At 40.5% G+C, this 21,876-nt stretch overlaps 2 protein-coding genes across 4 annotated transcripts in view; one reads left to right on the forward strand and one right to left on the reverse strand.

Annotated features, from left to right (window-relative positions):
* itsn1 (intersectin 1 (SH3 domain protein)) overlaps window positions 1-7,190 on the forward strand; it is a 93,541-nt gene extending 86,351 nt beyond the window's left edge. For all 3 annotated transcript variants that reach the window (XM_088914880.1, XM_088914882.1, XM_088914883.1), the window contains 4 exons: window positions 283-365; window positions 648-731; window positions 1,071-1,244; window positions 1,702-7,190. In XM_088914880.1, the coding sequence (XP_088771006.1) occupies window positions 283-365; window positions 648-731; window positions 1,071-1,244; window positions 1,702-1,850 (490 nt within the window). In that variant the 3' untranslated portion in view covers window positions 1,851-7,190. The remainder of the gene's footprint in view (window positions 1-282; window positions 366-647; window positions 732-1,070; window positions 1,245-1,701) is intronic.
* A 1,189-nt stretch (window positions 7,191-8,379) lies between these two features.
* Window positions 8,380-15,342, reverse strand: atp5po (ATP synthase peripheral stalk subunit OSCP). Its single transcript, XM_088912503.1, has 7 exons — window positions 15,274-15,342; window positions 14,550-14,600; window positions 13,498-13,608; window positions 10,735-10,864; window positions 9,936-10,048; window positions 9,627-9,713; window positions 8,380-8,598 (listed from the first exon to the last, which is right to left on the reverse strand). The coding sequence occupies exons 1-7, from the start codon at window positions 15,298-15,300 to the stop codon at window positions 8,488-8,490; spliced, it is 630 nt and encodes a 209-aa protein (XP_088768629.1). The 5' UTR covers window positions 15,301-15,342; the 3' UTR covers window positions 8,380-8,487.
* Between the last annotated feature and the right edge of the window lie 6,534 nt (window positions 15,343-21,876).

Here is a 21,876-nt window from a genome sequence, read left to right on the forward strand (position 1 = left end):
GTTGAAATACCCTGCGGAAAAGAAGATAAGTGCTGTTTAATTACATGCAGGTGGTCTAGATAATCAGCCTGATCGTGTTGCCAGGGAATGGGCAGATAGGAAGATTGATAGTAACACCAGCCATGATGTTATGAGTGCCGGTAACAGCACTTACCTGAGAGCGAGTAAAGTTGGATCTGTGTCATTTTCAAAAATAAGACCACATCTTATTAAGCTATGGATGAATTGGACATTATAAGGATTTCCAGCAAGATCTAATCTTTTCTGTTCATGTGTCTGCAGAACAGCCTGGGTGCAGAAGATAAAAGCTGCCTCTGAGCTCTACATTGAAACAGAGAAAAGGAAGAGGGAAAAGGCTTACCTGGGTGAGTCCGATCAGAGCACACAGACAGCACACTCAGCTCCCTTCACAGGGTTTCAGAGTCACTACAGGCTGGAGTGCCTGGGAGTTCTCAGTGCCTCTCATTGGTTGGCCTGGACAGCTGACAATTCCCAGAATTCAGCAGAGATGTTATTAAGTGTTGTGAGGTACCCTTTTGTTATTGGACCTTTGTGTGAAATGTTGCGATTTGCTTTTGGAATTCATTCATGTATACGCTGTTACAAAAAATCATTAGATTTCTCACCGCTGTTATTGTTGTACACAGTGCGTTCCCAGAGGGCCACAGGAATCGGTCGACTGATGGTGAATATTGTGGAAGGTATTGAACTAAAGCCCTGCAGGTCACATGGTAAGATTACATACAATATATCTGGTTTTGGTGAGGGTGGAGCATTCTCCACAACAGAGTTTACATATATTTAGCCCATCATTTTGCTTTTCTCCTAGAAGCTGCAATGCGTAATTGAGGCCTACTTCAGAGTAGCTTTTTTAAATAGATTTTAACATTCCCTTATTTTTAAATAACTCTGTTCTCATCATCTTATCGTGAGTCGTCTTGGACAAAAGCATTGAGGAGATATTGTTTCCCCCCCAAGGGAAAACCCAGATGTGAAAAATGCCACCTCTGGAGCTGTTGCTGGTGTCTTGCGTGGAGAAGCCTGTCCTGACTGGTCTCTTCTGCCCACAGGGAAGAGCAACCCATACTGTGAGGTGACCATGGGCTCCCAGTGCCACATCACCAAGACAATGCAGGACACGCTGAACCCCAAGTGGAACTCCAACTGCCAGTTCTTCATCAAGGACCTGGAGCAGGACGTGCTGTGTGTTACCGTGTTCGAACGGGATCAGTTCTCCCCTGACGGTAAGAAAGTCCAACTGATTCCTAGCCCTGTGCCGGCTTCAGAACTATCTGTTTACAGACTTTGTACTCTACACTCATGACCTCTGGTCTGTAGCACGTGTGTGCTCAGGGGTTTCTGGATCCTACAGCATTTTGGACAAGTTGTTGATGTGAATACGTCCTGTGTGCTGCCAAAAGAGGCCAAGCTTTCATATTTTAGCCCACAGCCATTCCACTCCTTTTAAAAGAACCTTTCTTTGTCCATGGTCGACAGAAACATCACACTGAAAAGAATACAAAACAAAGGTCTCTACACTTTTAGATTAGATTAGAACAGAAATGGCACTGATTTTAAACACACTGGTGTTCTGTCATCGATACCCTTTTTTCCAAGCTTCCCTGAGGATCTCGGACCCGCTATTGACCAGGGAGAGAAGGGAAAGCACTGCTCTCACCCAGTACCCCTTCTGTGTTGCAGACTTCTTGGGCAGGACAGAAATCCGGGCGGCTGATATCAAGAAAGACCAGGGTTCAAAGGGACCAATCACTAAGAGGCTTCTTCTGCATGAAGTCCCCACGGGAGAGATTGTAGTACGGTTGGATCTACAGCTGTTTGATGAACTATAGGAACAGCTTTGTTTTTGAATTCCAAGATCTAGTGTCGTAGTTTGCAATGTGTGTGTATCTGCAAAAGCTGTTCAGTTCTTGTGTGAGATAGGATGTTTTTTTTTACATTTTTCTTTTTTATATATATATATTTTGTGCGTGATCTTTGCTTCACACGAGGATCAGACATCCTTCTGTTAGCTCAGGCTTTTTTTGGACTACAAGTCATTAGCGTGACCTCAACAAAGCATGAGCAATCACTTCTTAACTGTAACATGAAGATTTAGAGCAAATTTGCTATAAAACACACATTGGTTTATGTTATACCAGAAGAATAAACACGTAGGCTTTTCCTATTCGTGAAGAACTGTAAAACCCCACAACATGCCACTTTTCAATGTGTACTGTACCACACACAAAAAAGAAAAACAATTTCATCTGAGTTTTTTTTTTCACAAATAACATCATCTTTAATAGTCTTAAGTACGTTTTTACCATTTGTTTCTGTCACATTCATATTTGGTTATCTCTCATGAATTGTGTGAATTGTGTGAATTGCAGGGAACTAAAAAAGATTATTACAGAATGTTACAAGGTACAGTGCATAGTCAGCAGAAAGACATTAGAGCTTAGAGTATGAACAAGGAGTATTTTTAAGAAATAAGGGTGTAATTATATTTTACCACAATGTTTTAAATTATCTGCTGTCATCACACGTCACCTGGCAAAATTCATTTATGTGTTAACGAGACTGTAGTCCTAATCCTAAATGTATTTAAATATTTATTTATTGCATGAAGGTATTGATTGATGCAGGGTACTTGTGCAGGAAAGAGATTCAGGTGAATTAGAGGTGCCCATCAATGAGGGTCCAGAGGTTCTACAGCAAGGCCTTTCGCATCTGTTGATGCGTCTCTGTTCTGCTCTTGGGGTGCTTTGATCTGCACTGCCGCACAAAAACACTATATATATTTGTGTGGAAACATGTGGTCTGAGCATGTTAAAGGAAAGACAGCACTGAATTTTTTTTTTCTTTTTTTAGAAACAAAGAAATGCTTTTATCAAAGCAACAGAAAAGGACACTGATGCATAACTAGATAATGACTAGATTGTGTGTTTTTGGCTTAATTTTTTTCAAGGGTCAGCAAAATTTAGAGGAAAGGTGACAATTCCTGTTGAAGGCTAATACATAAAGACTACTTTTATGCTGAAAAATGAAGGCGTAGGTACAGTACTTACAGAAAGGAACATGGATTTTGGGGGGGTTTGGTATGATTAGCTGCATATATGTAGATTTCAGTCTTGATTCCATTGAAACTGAAAGTATTCCACAACAGATACTTAAAGAACTTGAACATTGCCATGTGCTTTTACCTTATATAAATTCCTATGTTTTGAATTTCTGATTTTCTAGAAGACATGATGTCACATCCAATTCATGCATAGTTATTTGCTGTTATAAACAAAGAGGTTTGGGGAAAATCACCACTGGTGATTTGCTTATACTGCCTCAATTCCCTGTATAGCATTCCACTGGGGTTGGATTCCACACAGTGGGAATCAGCAGTCAGACTAGAATGTCTGTGTTACTATTGTGTACAAGACTCAGTTTATAAATGTTATTAGGTTTAAAACCAATCCTAGCTTTTCTTAGTGCTAGGTTGCTGGTCTATCATGCCTGCCATCACTCCCTCTGCCTTTTTCATGTGGAACTCCTTTCAGTAGTACTATTTAGAATCATTTAAATCTTTGATTTGGTGTTAAGTCCTCTGCTTAGGTTTGAAGCTGAGGCTCAGAAAGCTGCAATTTTGTTCTGTGGTAAACTAATGATGAAATATTTTGTCTTAGGTTCAGTAACGATAGGAATAAAAATGTGACAAGACACTCCAGAAAATCATTATCAATTGCTAAAATATTTATTTTAAGAAAGATATCACTTTACCTCATTTCAAGAAACTATTCAAATGGATGTTGTAATGGAATTTCGAAGTCTTGTACTCCAGGATGTTTCTTATTTTTATTACATTGATTATTATTTGCGTAACAGATAAAACATCACAAAATGTCTTGTATTTAAAATACGTATACTTTTCATTTAGTTTCACACCTGAAGTACACAAAAACAACACAAATACACTTTTGTGAGGCATTTGATTTTAATGAAAACTGGCAGTTCAGTTTGAATGAATGCTTCCCAAAATTTCTCAGAAAGCTTGTAAGAAACATTTGAATATCCATGTGTCATTTGGCACTTATTTTTCTTTACTGTAAATGTCAATGAAGGCATTCTGAATGAAGGTTATCTAAATTGTTACTTGTATAATGATATATATATTGTATAACATTGCGCCTTTTCTTTGTTGGAACTTCCTTCTTGCTTACTACTGAAAGTACCAATGGGTACTGATCTGATTGTGACAGAAGAGTGGATTTTGAAGCACTGAAATTAATTTTGATAGCTTTATAAGTCAAAAAAAGGACAAATGATAGTTATTTAAATCTTGAGAAAGACTTAGAATCATAAGCGTTATATAACTTTGTTCATGAGTCATACTGATTTAGATCAATTGGATATTTTAGAATGTTTATTTAATGTAATGTATGTGTGTATTTGAAAGCTTCATAATGTAAAATGTGACATTTAATATTACAATAGGATAATTATAACAGTTTTAGAATGTTTTTAGGGTGTCTTTTTTTTTTTTAAATGCAGGTTAATCTACTTATTTTTGACAAAATGTGAAATTAAGTTTATTTTTTTAAACAAAAGTTTTTTTTTATTTTGGATGATTGTGCTGTTTGGACAAGAAGGTATTTCTGTAGCTTTATAAAAACAGCAAAGCTGTTTGACTTCATTGATTCGCCAACTCTTGTTTGATTCTTGTCAGCCGGGAGAGGTAATCGAGGCCTGACGTCACAGTGCGTTACTGTGACAATTAGACTTAATATAATTGCCAAGAAACATAATATTTTTGAATTTGTGATCTGTAGTATGAATTGAACTTTTATTCCTCAAAGGGAAAAAAAGTACTGCAGTTTAAATGTTTTTTTCTTACACAGTATGAAATACTGGAGGACCTGTTTTTGTAACATATTACAAAGCTGTAAATTGCACTACAAAAAAAGAAGCAATTTGAGGGAACATTTGCCTCTTTTTTTAATACCAAGAGACTTTTTTTACACAGTGGCTCCATAGCCTTTTTACAAACATGAGTTATTCCTTTCTTTTACAAATACAATGTTTAGGACATTTCTTAGTATTAAGGTAAATCAGCTCAGACTTGCTTACTGGTGTTTCAGAAGCTGTTATTTCAGCTTTTCTTTCAGTGTCCTGCACTTGCTTCTTCTTGTGCTTAGCAGGCTTGTTCTTGTGGATATCCTTTGCTCCACAGCCTTCATCTGTGAGCAAACGTCCCATCTGATCCACTTTCTAGTACGAATGCTGTGGGTTAAGGCAGTCAGTTGAGGGCCGCGTTGCAGACAAGACCGCTGTTTGGGGCTAATGTTGGTCCAGCATCCTGAGCCACACTGCAAGGAGGAATCACCACTGTGTTGTTCAGCTTGGCTGACCCAGTAGAATTAAAATAGTCAAGTTTCCTACCTGGAGCCTACAGTTCCTAGACAGCACGAGGCCGTAAAATTGCTCCTAAATGAGGAGTTCCGTGTTGGCCCTCATGACTGCAGTATCTGTTGGGTATTTCTCAGGTACTGAAATTAAAGGAATCACGTGCTTAATTAGTCCCTTTTGTTTTCAGATTTTAAACCGAAAGATTAAATAATGCAGTAATAACGTCCCTTGAAATGCTGAAAACACTGGACAATCAAATCAGCCCTCTGTAAGCAGTGTTAGGGTCCTGGGTAGGTCATAATGCAGATCGTGAGACACTTGTGTTCCCTCTAATCAGAGGGCGATCAGAGTGACTGCGCCATGGTGACATGGTGACAGTATCGCACCAGTCATCTTTCTGCGTGAGGATCTGGCAGTGTGGTCCCTTTCCATCCTCCTTCTGCGCCCCCCTGCGACCAGCTGGCCCTGTAGTGACCGTTCTAAACACTTTCACTAACCCTCTGTCACTGCAAGAGTGTGGTCGAGAGGGGTGCTTAGGACCACTTCCCTTAAACAGTTTCTCAAGGTCAGCTCTGGAGAGACAGCTGCGTTCAAGTATGTTCCAGAGCTACGCACTCAATCGTGTAGTTGAACTGAACTCTGTGGACGTTTTTGGCTCTCAAACACTTGAATATTGTAACATGGGTTTAAAATTGTACATATACAAGTTTCAGTTGCTCATGTCCTAAAAGCTAAAAAACAGTTTCAAGAAGGAATGAAAGAAGAAGGGTTAGGAGCCAGAGAAGGGCTGTCTTTCCCAAGGACTGGGATTGGAAATCACCGCTGTTACATGGAAGAGCCAGCTTTATGCATCAAACTGGCCAACTATACAGGAGGCAGATTGATTATCATAGAGGTTTTTAGTCCTGGTCCCCTGGTCTCTTTCTGGCTGAGCTGATCTATTTTGGTTTATAAATCTAATTGCACCAAGAGTCTGCTTCACGTGGTCTTAAAGCACCTTTTAAACCTCAAAGTCCTGCTGGTGAGCAGAAGAAAAGGTTGGTGTGATGAATAACCTTGGCCTTCCAGTTTTCAGGCTCAGCCTCTGTATAAAATCATTTCTGAACTTAAGGAAAGGGCTTTATGTGAATGGCAACAGCTTTTGCAGAAACGCCGTTGCTCTAACTTTTTGTCAAACTAGCTTGTAGTGGAGTGTTTCAGTTTCTGTTGAACTGCTCCATTACCCAATCCTCCGAGTTAAGCCTGGGAACGGGCAACACAATAGAGTCTTGTTCTCCCAGTGCAAAGTTTCAAACACTCCCTTGCTGGTTTGTGCTGTATCACAGTAGTGCACATATTTTTGTTGCCAATTATGATGTTTTTTTTTATTTAAAGAATTAGCATATTACATGTGGTTATATTCAAATCTAAAAGTATACAGAGAATTTATTCATATAATGGTGTAAGAATGTACTGTCTTAAATGTTTAAAAAATGATAAAAAGACAGGCGAGGAAAACCGTGGAAGTACTCTTTGGTGGGAGAAGAGGGGTGTTGGAGAGGGATGTCTCCTTTTCATAACTGATCTTCAGGGGAAATCATGTTTGTATTATTTGAAGTTTGTACAGAATAATAGCTCTCAATATCATTTTTTTCAAAACCCACAAAGCATGCAATTGCTTTTATTTTTTTTAATATAGTATAACGAAGAGTGTCTGATCCCTGGTTCTATAACAATGCCATGTAAAACCTAGTGTGCGGTACTGTAATGTAAACCTGTCAAGAGACCCTTATTAAAGGACTTCCTTTCTTTAACATGCATTTTTTTTGTTGGGGTGCCTCCTGGCCAGGCTGGGGCTGTGTGGCTGATGTACTGCTCTGACACAGAAACTGTCCAAATGGGTTACCAATTTTCAGGGATGCATGAGCTCGTGCCCCTGACTAATATTCTCGAATATTAAAGACACTTCAGACTCTGCTCAACTACAATATAACAAGACTCTAAAAACCTGGTCCCTTTACAGCCCTCTTCCAGAGCATTTAAAGACCTCCCAAAAAATCACAGGCCCTCTGTCCTGAGTTCAAACCACATTTTAACAGGCTCTGGATGCAAGAGCTGCCATTGTGCTAATTCCACTGCACTGACGAACCTCTCTTTCATAAACGCCAAGTTCTCCTTCCCAACATAAGGAGGACACAGGTCCTTACAGCAGGGTTCAGTGTTCAAGAGCTCATTACAGAAGTCTCCCTGTCGCAGAAGTCCCAGTTTTCCGCCGCTGTATAGGCACTCTGGGAACAGAGCGGCACGTGCCCTGAGCCCTGCACCCCGAGATCGACCCCAGCAACGGTAGAGCTGCACCCACACTGCCCACAGGCTCCAGCTGCTGGATTCATGGCAACAGGCAGAGGAGGAGCACAGTGTTTGCAGAACGCCTACGGCACAGTGTGCTTTGCCTTTCAGACTGTCCCTTCCCGCCCCCATTTACTGTACCTTATTGACTGTGGTGCCAATCATTGTAGGAGCACTGAGTAATGTTCTAAAGAGAACAACCTGGACCTGATAAGCTGACTGTGTCCCAAACAAAAGTGCAGCAAAGGGTTACAAAGACAACCAGTGCAAGAAAACCAGAACTGAATTTGAGTTTCATGTTAGGCTCAATATATTTCACCTACTTCACAAACCAACGGCGCAGATTTCACCTCACATTAACCGCACAAAAAAGTCAGTCAAACTTTTCAAAGCTCTTCGGTATTACCTTACACTTTAAAGTGGAACCGAAGCGATGTCAATGCATTTTTTTGAAGACTCTTAGTCAATCATATTTGCCACTATATGTGAAAATGATCTGATCTAGCAGGAAAGTTTGTAACAAACAGCCCACACCCTTTCCCTTAAACTTGGATTTGGAAACAACTGATCACCCCTGGCTTTCCTTTTGACAGATGACCAAGATCAGTTCTCCAAAAGCTCCATTTTGACAGAGGGACAAAGACAAAAAAACAGTTTGTATTACAGAACATTTATTACCCATGTTCATAACAGGCAGATGAGGTCTAAGTCACTGCTGAAAAGCAGAAAAGTACACATTTAACAGCCCAGCAGTCCGTAGAACTAGGTCTCCTTCATGATTTTGGTCAGCTTCTGGATCTTGGTTTTCGTGGACATATCTACATACTTGTCTCCAATGCTGACGATCATTCCCCCAAAGATGGAAGGGTCAGACTATAAGGTAAAACACAAGGCAAACACTTCATAGCGTGAAGCAAAAAACAGATACAGTAACAGGTAGTTCACATTTCCAGCTTCTGGCTCTGTTGTCCTTGTTGGGGAATTCAGTGGAAGGGATCATGTGCTTGCCGTTACTCCACTGCCTGGCAGATCTCATTCTTGCTCGTACAGCAGCTAGAAGTCTAGCCAATTTAAAAGTTCAAAATTTGAACGGAACAAGAAAACTGGAGAACTTCACTCTTGTAAAAAAAACAAAACTTTCACGAGTGGACTAAGTAACCTCAAAGGTTGTCATCAGTGACATCACCTTAATGCACACTTGGGGTTCTACAGTCTTGTTAAATCCCATTCAGATTCAGAAATCACTTCCGCCTGTAGAAGGTAGGTGAACCTGATAATCCATCATCTAACCTTACGCAAGATCTCAAATAATACCAATTAAAACAAGTTTTAGATCAGAAACCACATAAATATATGATCAGAATGTGATCATTGGAAGGAGATTAATAGAAGCTTACAAGAAAAAATAAAACATTGATGGAATACAGGGTAAATATTTATTATTTAAAATCCTCAGACCAGCCTGCCCAGCCTACCTCCTCACAGACTTTGAGATTCGTTTTAAAGACGATCTAAATCCACTGAATAAGGAAAATTCACTGTTGAATGAAATGTTAACGCTAGACATCACCATGAGAAACACACCATGCACCGTCTTATCAATAATTCTTTATATACAACAACTTTGCATTTATGGACAGAAACTCCATGGCTTAAAATTAAGTTACTTGACTTATGCAGTAAGAACTGATAATCTTTTATTTTTTAACAGTAATATTTTTTTTATAGAAGATGCCCTAGTCACACTTCCTATAAACAGTTAGGTGTATCTACTTTACTATTATGGCATTTCACAAGATTGGTAACACCACACTTAAAGCTGAATAAAAATGTAAAAGCTGTTCAAGTAAGAAAAGGCTCAAGCAAAAGCAACAGATTAGGACCTGCAGTCCAGCACCCACCTTGGTCTCTAGCTTCAGAGTCTCTCCCTTCTGCAGAAACCCAGTCAAAGCAGTTTTCAGCTCAGTCAGGTGGGCTTCTTCCAGGGGCTGGGATTGAAATCGAAACAGGAAACTCACTGGGCAATGTTACAGCAACAAGGACACACACACACACACGACTGATAAAAAACAGGATTTTATCTGTACTCCATTTGGAAAAAAACAGCCTTCACTTGCGCACCTTAAAATTTCAACCTAGCAAAATCCTGGTACTTACTAGAAACTGAGAAGCGCATGTTGTTTCCTGTCGCTCTGAGGCCTGAGCCTTACCTGTGCTGTTGTGACAGAACAGAGGACCTCCCCGCGGTGCGCGCTCATCATCTTGCTGAAGGCCGAGATCACGTCGGCAGTCAGCGTCAGGCGACCGTTATCAGCCAGCACCTCTGGGAAAGAGGGGAAGTGAAATAGCACCCATTTAACAAAGCAGTGCGGCCTCCCACAATTCTTCTCCCCAGTACCACTGTGGTGTCTGAATGGGAATGATCCGAGGCGCTTCGGGAGAAATGACAGTGTCTTCCTCACACTAGGACTGTAGAACAGCCTCAGCATGGTAAAACCAAAGCGTGTCCCATCTTACACCTAGTACTTCGGCCAGCCTGAAAACTGTGGACAACGGCCATAGTTCTAATGTAAAGCAGCATTACTGATTTGAACCAAAAGTAGATCCTTCTACTAATGTGTAAAAGCTCAAGGTGTAGTTTACATAAAGAACAGCTAAGAGGTCAACAGGTCAAGATTACTGAGGCAAATACAAGTATAGTTAATGGCATCACCTACCACTATATTTTTCATGTTTTTCCTGCTTATCCAAAATTCATACAAATTAAGTTTATTTCTGATAAACATTTATCTTGCAAAACAAAGCTGTATTAAGATTAAAATGAAAAAATAACGCACAATCACATCTTATACCTCATTGTTAGACCTATTAACCTTGACAAGTCCCTCTCTTCCAGTCCTATAGGAAAAGAAATATTTCGTTTTCTTAATTAAAGGGAGTTGCAGTAGAGCCCCATCAGTCCTGTGTGCTTGTTCTACACGGGGACAGCCCCAGTGACAGCACCCTTACTGATCAGGTTGACTGTGATGGGGGAGAGGTTCTCCTTCGTGAGAGCATCACCGAAGGTCTTCTGCTTCACGCTGCGCTTGACATGAGGGTTTAGCACCACACTCGACAGCTTGGGGTCTTTGATCAGGGTCTGAAAACGAGAAGCAATTCAATCACTCCAGTAATCCTGCTTATTCAGCCAGATCCAAACATTCACAACAGTACGGGCCCAATTTAGAATGGCATGTACTTGACTCCTGCAATGGTGCGTCATATTTTAGAAAACCTACTTTATACAGTGGCACTCAAAAGTCTTCACCCCCCTTGGAATTTTTCTCATTGTACTGTTACAGTATAGAATCAATGTATTTGTTTGGGATTTTTTGCCATTGATCGACACAAGACACTCCATAATGTCAAAGTGAAATTCTACAGATCCTAAATATAAATATAAAACAGAAAATAAGTGATTCTCACACACATGGAGTCCAGCTGTGTGCAATTAGGGTGTTTCACATGGGTTCAGGATAATTAGTCCTATCTCTGGGAGGTCCCACGGTTGATTAATACAGCTCCCAGCAAAAACATCATGAAGACAAAGGAAGTTTCACAGTAAATCTGGGATCGGGTTATTAAACAGCACCAATCAGGGGAAGGGTATAAGGAAATTTCCAAGGCATTGAATATCCTCCAAAGCAGAGTAAAGTCCATTATAAAGAAATGTGGAAAAAACTGCACAACTGTGAAGAACATGGAGTCCTCAAAAACATGGTGTCCAGGCAAGAAGTGCATTAGTCAGGTAGTGCATCAGGAAGCCTATGAGAACTCTAAAGGTACTACAGTTTCCATGGCTGAGATGGGAGAAACTGTGCATATGACAATTGCCTGTGTGCCTCACATCGAATCTCGACTACACTTTTCCAGAAGGCATGTGGGGCACTCCGACACCAAGTAGAAGCAGATTCTATGGTCAAAATTGGCCCTTTTGGGTTCAACGGCAAGCGTCATGTTGGGCGCAACCATAAGAGTGATCATCATCCTCAGAATACCATCAGTATCATGCTACAAGGAAGCTTGGATGAAGATTGTGAAGATAGAAGGAAAATGGAAGCAGTAAAGTACAAAGAAATACTGGAGGAAAACCTGCTGCAATCTGCAGGAGACGTGGGAGCTGGGAGAAGATTCATCTTCCAGCAGCAACAATGACCCAGAACATACAGACAGAGCCATGCTGGAGTCGTTTAAAAAGAAAAAAAAGTCAATGTTCTGGAGTGGCCCAGTCAAAGCCCAGAACTCAATCTAATCAAGAATGTGTGGCAGGAGTTGAAAATTGCTGGTCACCAAATGTTCCCATCCAACCCGAGAGAGTCTAAGCAATTTTGCAAACAAGAATCGGCAAAGATTGCAGTGTCCTAATGTGCAAAGCTGGTTGAAACTTATTTAAGAAGATTTACGGCTGTAATTAATCAAATATTATCTCAAAGGGAGTGAATACTTATGGAATCGGTTATTTTCCATTTTATATTTATAAATAATTTGAGGAGCTGTAGAATTTTGATTTCCGTTTGACATTAGAGTGTTTTCTGTCAATCAATAGCAAAACTCCCAGTTAAATACATTCCAATTCCATGTAATAGCTATTGTAACACAATAGCCACTGTATATTTCATACCCAAAAAGTAAAGCACGTAGACACTGGAATTTAAAGAATGCTGTAACAGTCACAGGTTTTAATCAAGGAGATCAACAAAAAATATTGGACTGATGTTTGTGTAAACTCTTCACTTCAACGCTAGTATTTGAACAAATATGTTCACATGCAAATACCTTTTCATACCATTAGTTTTCAATCCTGATTTAAAATCAGCAATCCAAAAAGCTGAAAAATTGTTATAGATTTTTTTTTAATTTCCTCATTATTTTCTGTTTCATTAAAAAAACAGTTTTACAAATAGGGCTGTTAAAGTATTTTAACACTATAGGTCACCAGCAGCTTTCATGGGTAGGTTAACGCTGTTTGAAAGTGACAGAGGCATCAACTAAAGTTCTCACAATCTATAAAAACAGATCAGACTCACATCTCCTCAGTATCCTATTTACATCACAGATTCTTTAAAACAAAAGCAGGATAAACCATGTGTCTGTTATAAGCTTTACACCTCCACAGGCACTACAATTAAAGACATCTGTTGCCCAGCTCAAAGAAACCAGCAAGAAATGTCAGGAATACAGAGCCCCCAGAATCATCTCCCCTAATTATTTAAATCCCCACACTGAAAACCAAATTAAAACATAGGCTGGCAGTTGTTTCTGGAGTGTGCCGCCAACTTTATCAGCCTTGATCTGCCTGAAGCCTGCTGTCTGTACTGATTTAAGTCTTTCCATCTTCCCCAAGACATGTTTAGATACTAGATCAAATGCCTTCCACCCATGTCTTCCAACAATCCATATTACATCCTTTAATATTCCTTTATATATTCCTTCCGTTAGCCAAAGTCTACAGCAAACCATCATCTCATGCAGCTTCCCACACACTCCAGCTGCGGATCGCCTGACGGACTCTTCGTGACCTATGATTGTAAAAAGGGCACTTCTCAACATAATATAATTTCAGATGTACCCAAGTGACTTCCATATCCTTTGGCATAGCCAATAGGGTGCTACATGAGCACATGCATCAGGCCCTGCGCAGCACACAAGGTCAGACCATACAATGCTGCTTTGCTGGTGTCTGTGTCACACATGTCCTGTCTGCTCACGCGGGCAAGAGAAGAGGTGACTTACAGCGACGCGACCCAGCTCCCTCTCCACTTGGTCCAGCTTCTTCTGCTTGGAGGCGGCAGAGAACAGGGCAGTGGCGTAGCGGCCCTCCACACCGTACACCTGGATGGGCGGCTGGAGGAAGAGGCTGCGTTAGCTGGAACGCACACACACTGCATCGGCCCAGTGGGGGCTTTCTAGAAGGCGTTCAAAAGATAGAGCACCGCCAGTACGGGAACACGGGTCAGCTGCTGTCTGGATACTCCCTACCCCCCCCCCCCACCCTTTGAAATGGACAGCTCAAGCTGCACTCAGAAGGAACACTCGACAAGTACAGGAACTTTGAATCTGGGATGCTCAGTTTGTGTCTTGGTTTTGAAAGGATCGGGCTGTGCAGACCAGGCCCTTAACCCTGAATTCACAGAGGCTTAGCGCACTAACAATGTCTGGAAAATTTACGAAAAGGGAGTACATGACAGAGAAAAAAGAAGGGAACAGAAGGGAGACAAACAGTGGACTGGGTTGCCAAGAAATCATACGAGTCCCTGCCACTCCTACAGAACCAAACGTAGAAGACCTCTTTGCAGCCCATAATTTTCAAAGGTTTTTCTTAAATTTACTTTTAAGATATTAAAAGTGATATTACTTTTAGAAGTCAGACTCAGGGAAAGTGATTTGTTGATCACAATACCACATGTGACTACTTAAAGTGACATGTGAAAATGTTGACTTTTTAAAACCTGAAAACCAAAACAATGAAAATGTTAGTTTTCAGCAGAGACAGCATTCCTGCTCTTTAATCAGCTTGTGGAAGCACGGGATAAATAATTAAAAAAACTGAAAGCATTTTCTTTGAAGGACAGAAAACTGGATTATTGAATTCTATTCAGTTTCCATCCACTTCCATGGTGTGAGAAGTGGCTTTGGGCAAAGTGACTAACAGGGGTCTGGGCCAACTCTCTTTGTCAGGTAAGTAACTAGTGCTTCTGTCCTGTCAGACAGACGTAACACAGATACTCAACCGTCAAGGGAGTCCGTCAAGATGTTCCTTAAGATCACCGTGCCTCTGGTCTTACCTTAACCAGCTTCGCAGCAGGCTTAATCACAGTGGTGCTGAAGAGGCGCACCTGCAGGAATGAAACAAGAGCTATTAGAGCACCTATTACATTATTCGACACCCTCTGGTCTGATCTTAAAATTAAGAATTACCTGCATCATTTTTTTTTAAAAACGAAACCCTGTGATGTTCACAAGGCCAAAAAACAAAACCTACATAAAAGGCTTTTGTCCCACTTCTGCAGTCAAAGAATCAGATCTTTCAAGGTCTTGCGTTTATAATAAAAAGCAAAGAAGAAAAATTAAAACAACTCGTTAACTTGGAGATCTAATTCTTAGGATTTCAGGAAACCACTGCTGTAAGAAAGGGGGGGTTCCTCTAGTCTAGGTTTAGGGGGGATGTCTTTACTCTTCGACAAGGGCACTGCAGAGAAGGCCGACACCTTCGGCAGTTTATTCCAAAACGTGATATGCGTTTGGTCTTTAGATGGAGCAGTATATCCATCTGAAGACAAAACCGTACACTCAAATTAACACGTAAAAACACGGGTTGTCATATGCACAAGGCCTGAATAAAACATTGTGACAGTCTCACTATAATATAATCTGAATATATGCAATAATAACTGCACTGCTTTCACACTCCGTATGCATTTATCATCACCATAGATTACAGAAAACGGACTCAACACAGTCCCTGAAGAATGTATCTATCCTGTTAATCCACATTTATTAATGTCCTACCTGCTGCCCCAGTCCTGCCGCTGCCATTTTCTCCTGTTACTGTGTAGGTCAAACCAAGAGCGCATGAACGGAAGTAGGGTGGCTGGGAAACACGGGGAATTGTGGTTACTGTAGTTTATAACGCAATCGTGCTGTGATCGAAGAGCTTTCTGGTAAATGTAGTGGGCGGGTAAGGCTTTCCAGTCCAGTGGAAAATTACTACCTTCTTTAAACTGAGTCAAGCGCCGCCTCAGACTGTACAGTGGAAAATTACTTTCTGCATCGCAGGTCGAACAGTATGCTTGCAACGGAGTGCGATGCTCGATGGAAAATTACTTGCTCGCGTAACAAAAACACTGGTACATGATTGGGTATTGGGCTAGTGTGTATTAGTATTTGGTCAAGTTTCTGTTTCACAGGAAACGCAACTGTGTGCTGTAGATAGAAGTAAGCAGACACACTAACAGGTTTACGGCCCATGTGACAAGATAAATCAAATATAATCACCAACTAGTCAAAAGCTTTTTTATTCTAAAACTATTCACGTGTGATTTACACGTGTTTTGCTATAGCTTTATGTTATGTAAAACAAATCAACTTGATTATCATTATACCTACAAGCATTATTATGTGTTGGGAAACTCGCTCTGATGGAAATATTGAGTTCATGTGCCCAAAGATGTTATTTGTCTTAATAATAAAGAATGAGACTGGAAAAAAATACTGCAGAATTTTGGGACTGAAGTCTTAACCTGTTCCTGCTGACATCGTAACATGACTGGCTTCTTCAGAGGGCAAATGTGCTGCTGAGTCTCGCATGATTTGTCAGTGCGTGTGTGATACACGGATTCCTAGCACGCTACAGGTTTTCACCAAGCGAAATTTACCCCGTCACTAAAAAAAACCCCAACAGATTCGGTCCCATTAAAACCGTCACGTCGCGGTTAATTTCACTGAGATGCAAAGCAGTCGCTCGGAGCGCCTCCAGGTGTCGCGGTGACCGCTGTCAAGTAGCGAGGCGGCTCGCCTTGTGGAATTTTCCACGCTGTGTTATAGCGCATGTGATACAGTCCTGTTTATATTCACAGCACATTGTTAAAACTGTGAGCCCCCCCGTGTACCACCGTGTATCCTGTTACTTTGAAAAAACACTACATTCTCCTTGGCTCTGAACGCACTTGGAATACAATTTAATTTTATTCGCTTGTGTGCAAGTTTGTTGAATCATTATTCCCCCCCTCCCTCCCCTTTCCTTTGTCATCTTCTGAAAATGTTTCATTTGTACTAAAATCTAAATTTCATGCAAATTTCCGAGCATTTCACAGACGCAGTGTGTTAAAAAAAGTGCCGGCGGTACTAATGTAAGTTGATGTGCAGTCAGGTAAGTGGATTTTTAATTTCATGGAGCGCAGCTGTAATTTACAGTACCGCATGTGTCACAGATGGGTGACCCCTAAATGCAGGAAAAAGATCTGCTTTTGAAGCCAACTATGGCAATTTTAGCAATTTAGCTATTTTAAAGGATGCTAGGCCCTTTTTTTCCCTGCAGCAGATTCTTTTTATCACCCAGTACCACCGGTGCCCCCCTCAGAAAAGACAAGACAGTCATTCTACATAATTTCCCTTTTTATTACCCAGAAATTAGGGAAATTGTATCAAGGCCTACCCAACAGAACACAACTCACAAAAGGTGTCTCCAAGAGACACACATGCCAGACCAGCACCAGAACCGCATGGACCCCAGTTACCAAAAGCCCAGTCTCCAGGGGAGCAAAAATGAAGAAAAAAAACTTGGTTGCCATGTTAGGCATCCTCTCCAGTCCCGGTGGACGCGAACTTCGGTTATGGGGGTAGGGAAGACAATGCTTGGGCTTTTCTTCGCTGCTCTTTGTAGAGCCCCTGGTGTCTGAGTCCCCTCCTGGGTGCTGTGGAGCTAACTGCTCCTCCATTTTCTGCTGTCGCTGTGGCTTCTGTGTGACCCCTTACTGGGGCTATGAAGGCTATGAAGCCCTTATCGATTCAGAGCTCAGGACCCATTATTGATGGGGAGGGGTGTACAGGTTCATGCAATGTCTTGGGTGTGGGCAGAGGTAATTGCATGGGACTCATTCACCAACTGGCTGTGTGCAGAAAGACAGGTGTAAAGATGCATTGTGTATGTGTACTCTGTTCTAGAGCTCCCCTCTCAGCCTGAGGCCCAGTTAGACCTGTCTCAACTTCCTCCATGTCACGTCTAAACTGTGGGAATTAACGAGTGCCTACACAAGGACCTTTGATCAACAGGAGGAAGCCCAAAGGACAAGGGAGACACTGGCCATTCAGAGCAAACTTCAGGTTAACATGGTTCCTGATACCTGTTGTCCCACAGAAATGTTTTCAGTTTGTGACCTATGCACTGGGCCGGTACTTTGTAATGAAGTCATGAGTTTATTGTCAGTATCTAGAGGGATTAATGAAGCTGTAAACACCACCCATGGAGTTAAAAAATTCTTTGGTGTCTGGAGGGGAGAGTCAGGACTCAGATCTGGGGTGGAGAGCTGCTGTTGTACCCTTGAACAAGGAAACCCCCATTACCATCAATGCCTTGCTGCCTGAATGCCTCTCTGGGACTTCATTGAAAATGAGAAATTATCAGCTGAATTATCTGGTTAAAAAAAAAAAGATAAAGACGGTGCTGTGTGAACTCAAAGATATGTTTTTGATCTGTTCTTAACTAGTAATGTGGAAATGATCATGGGCAGCGATGAATCTATCATTAATGATAATGAAGTCTGCTGGGTTTCAATTTCTAAACATTTGGCTTTTAAAGGATGTTTCCCAAGGAAAGATGTGAAAGTTGGTACAATTTCTGGTCCCCAGTGCTGGCACAGCATACTGGGGCAAGATTCACCTTTTCTTATTTACTGTATTTTAAATTTACCATAAAACAGCTACAGATTCACCTACCCCCATTATGGCGAGCCTCTGAGCCCAAGACCTTCACAGTTCCCACTGGCTGTATCTACTGTGAGCAGTGAACACAAATTACTTCAGCTGTGTCATCTGATGAGTCAGACACCCTACAGGGTTCCCAGGAGCGTGGAAAGGCCTTTTAGTTTTTTTTGTCCACAATCATATTCAAACCATTATTTTTTTTAAGGATCCATCTCTTTGAGTTGAGTCAACAAAGGCCCAGTGAAAAGGTCTGCATACCTTTCTCCTATCCCGAAGAAAGACTGAATCTTTATGAAACTGCAACAAAAATCCATTAATTAGAAAACCTTCTGGCAATGAAATTCCGACACCTACAGACAAGGAATTCGGCCTACCTGTCAGGAAGACACTACCGTCCTTGGGAATGGCAGGGGCTGGTGTGACCAGGCCCTCAGTGTATGTCTCAGAAGGTTTGCCAACAAGACAAATGTGACAACCTTTAACGCCCTTCACAGGCCTGTGTGAGGGGTGATATCCTGACGTATTAGAACTGTTGTCAGGCTCATTCTTTGAAAGAGCTGGACTTTTCAGAAACAGTAGGGAGACGTATCAGTAGGACCCAAGTGGGTACCTTCTACCTACTTGCACAGCATAGCCCTTGCTCTCTGATGCTGAAACGTTGATAATAGTATGCCTTTTTCTCATCAGGATTAGACCACTGTAAATTCTATAGATGATTAACTTCCTAGGTTATCTCCTACGGTGCTAAATAGGCTTTAGCGTGTCCAGAATGCTGCAGCTCATGTGCTAAATGAAAACACTCTGCATCAAACTCTAAGTCCCATCCTCTGAAAACTGCACAGGCTCCGTGTAATACAGAGTGGACTTGCAGGTTTTGGACATTTCAAACTATTTTTTCCTCATTTTCATTTTGTAAAAAATATTTTATTTGAAAGGAATGCTAAAAGTCTCCATTAGAGATTTTTCAGTTTAAAAACCTCTATTCCGAGTGACAGTGGATTTCCTCTGTGGTTCCTGATCTGAGTGTACAGATGCTAGATTAGTAAGTAACACATTGGCCTTTCTGGGTGTAAGAGGACACCTAACTCCTTTTTTAGCAGACTGATATGAATTTAGAGTAAAGTGCTGTACAGTGAGTCATCTTCCCTCTGGAAAAGAATATGACTGTAAACAACCCATCTATTGATTAAAAATGAATTATGAATCTTTGCCACACATCTTAGGAAAATTACTCGTAAAATATTTTACATGTGTAATTTATCAATTATATTTATTAGAATATGAATATATGCATAAAATACTGTGCAGATGTACTCAAAGAAGGAATCTCAGGTTATGGAATCCCCCCTTTCCCCAATTTGGTCTTGGTCAACCTTGGTCTTGATCTGAACCCTAAAGAATGAACAAATTCCTGAGGCCTGATAGTATTTATTCAATTCAACAAAGACAAACGAGAGATATTATTCACCAGCCATTAACAACGGTCTTTCAAAGGCAAACAAAAATGCTGTGTGCAAGTGCAAGACATTTCCACTGGAAAAAAAATAAATCACACTGTAACAAATGGTTCAACCACTGTATGGAAAATATTTTAATGACACCACAGGGGGGTCGAACAATCCAAGCTGTCTTTAATCCTGTTTCGCATTTAACCACATTTCCTGCCACTGAATGAAAGCATTTGTGTCAGCTGTGCTGCTATTAAATGCTATGTTAACTGTGTAAACCTGGAATATCAGGCAGTTCAAATTCATTACTGTATAGATTTACATTTTCAAACATAATTTACCGTACAACAGAGATATAACATGATTCCATTACCACAGAGCCATCTTACTGCATATCCTGTGGGACTGCATCATGGCATACTACAGTCAAGTGTAGGTATTGCTATAGTGCAATGTGATAACTAATTTTTAGTGTCTGTGGTCAATCATGGTTCAGGGCAATATCCACGTTCCTCCCGAAGATTGTAATTAAGTAAATTGAAAAATTGTGAGGTCTGATGAGTAACTTTGCATAGAATGACAATTGCTGCAAAATGCTGTGAATTTGCAGATGTTACGTTGGATACACTCTATGTTTTTTTCCATTTTCTGTAAACAGTAACTACAAGCTAGTACCTTTTAGTATAAAAAGGCAAAACCTTGTGGACAACTTGGTTTTCAGCTGAATTTGTGGAGGACTCAAACACATTTCGGGTTACAGTCAAAAATAGCAAGTGTCTTACCGAAGAAAGACCATTAGGTTAATGTGGATAACAGACCTACATTCAGCTCAGCAGCTACAGTGAATGTGTGCAAATATTCTATTGAGTATCAAGTCACCCTCCACTGGACAGACAACCGGGCTTCTTTAGAAAAATAAAACTGGGGGAATACTCTTCCCCTTCTGTCTCCAGTTAAATCTCAGTCACACATTAGTGTCTAGAGTGTTAGTTTGAAGAACACGATTCTTCCAGGGTACCAGAAGAAGGAATGTTTTGTTATTATTCATTGTTGTCTGGATTTTTTGGATCATAGGGTGAATAATATGTGTGAAATCTGTATCAAAAGGTCAGTTTGCTTCAGTTGTCAAGTCAATCCATAAAATAATATAATACATGCAACAAGTCAGCTATCTAATTTACATGCTTAATTAAACTACACACATTGTAATATCACTACAGTTACTATGAAGCTTTGTGAAATGGTTATACCTAATTACATTCACATTCCCATGATTCATTGCAACTGCTTCCTCTTAAAATGCACCATAACCCACAAAGGGGTTCCTGGTAAGATTTGTGGATGTGTTGTGTGCCAATACTGTGTGTAAATGAAAGTCTAGCTAATACCTGCTTCTAGTTTTAGCTCTGTAATCAGTTCTTGGACAGGCTTGGACAGATTACCAACATCAGTGCTTCTTTATTATATTAAAGTGTTTTTATATCAACTGTCTAGTTAACTGTGTAGACTATTAAAACACATTAAGTGCAAGTCAATATGATTTTATCAAAATGTCAGTCAGTTTAGGTATCATGTATGATTGTACTGATTAACCTACTGAGAGAATCAGATTTTTGAAGATAATTAAAATATGACCTTCAGCAGTCTTTTTTTCTTGTCTTTCTGTGGCCTTTTTTAATAGTTCTGAATTATTTAACTTCAAGGACAGTTTGCTCAGCAAGAGCTAAACTGAATCTGAACACACATTACAATTATTTTTGTGCACTGTTCCCCGTTTAAATAGCTTGTAAAATGTTGACTTCTGCAGTTTTGTCTTGCTTCTTTCATAAATGCGCTGGTAAAATAATTAACACACTTTTATGGATTTAAATAGGGTCCTCACTGTTTTTATCCAAAAACAGTATCCAAAATACAGCAAAGCACTTATTTTAACTTATTTTAAGGGCAACTCCTTATTTTAATGTCAGATTTGGGGCAACAAGTTTGCTTGTACAGATTTATTTTGAAGTGAAATGTAGATTAGTTGTCCTAAACATCTGTAATCTTGCAAGGATTGTTTACATATACAGTATCTTCCTAAAATTCTTTCAATAAATTGGGAAGGTGTTATAAAAACACAGTACTCTGGAGATACGTACCCTTGATTCAGGAGTTGAATTGCTTTGCAAAAGCGAAGTGGACAAAGGTGATATCTGCCACAGGAGGGTGATGTCCACAGTTTTTAGCTCTGGGGCACAAACTG

Source organism: Atractosteus spatula, chromosome 4, assembly GCF_055471065.1.
Source record: "Atractosteus spatula isolate fAtrSpa1 chromosome 4, fAtrSpa1.hap1, whole genome shotgun sequence".
In the NCBI taxonomy this organism is placed as follows: domain Eukaryota; kingdom Metazoa; phylum Chordata; class Actinopteri; order Semionotiformes; family Lepisosteidae; genus Atractosteus; species Atractosteus spatula.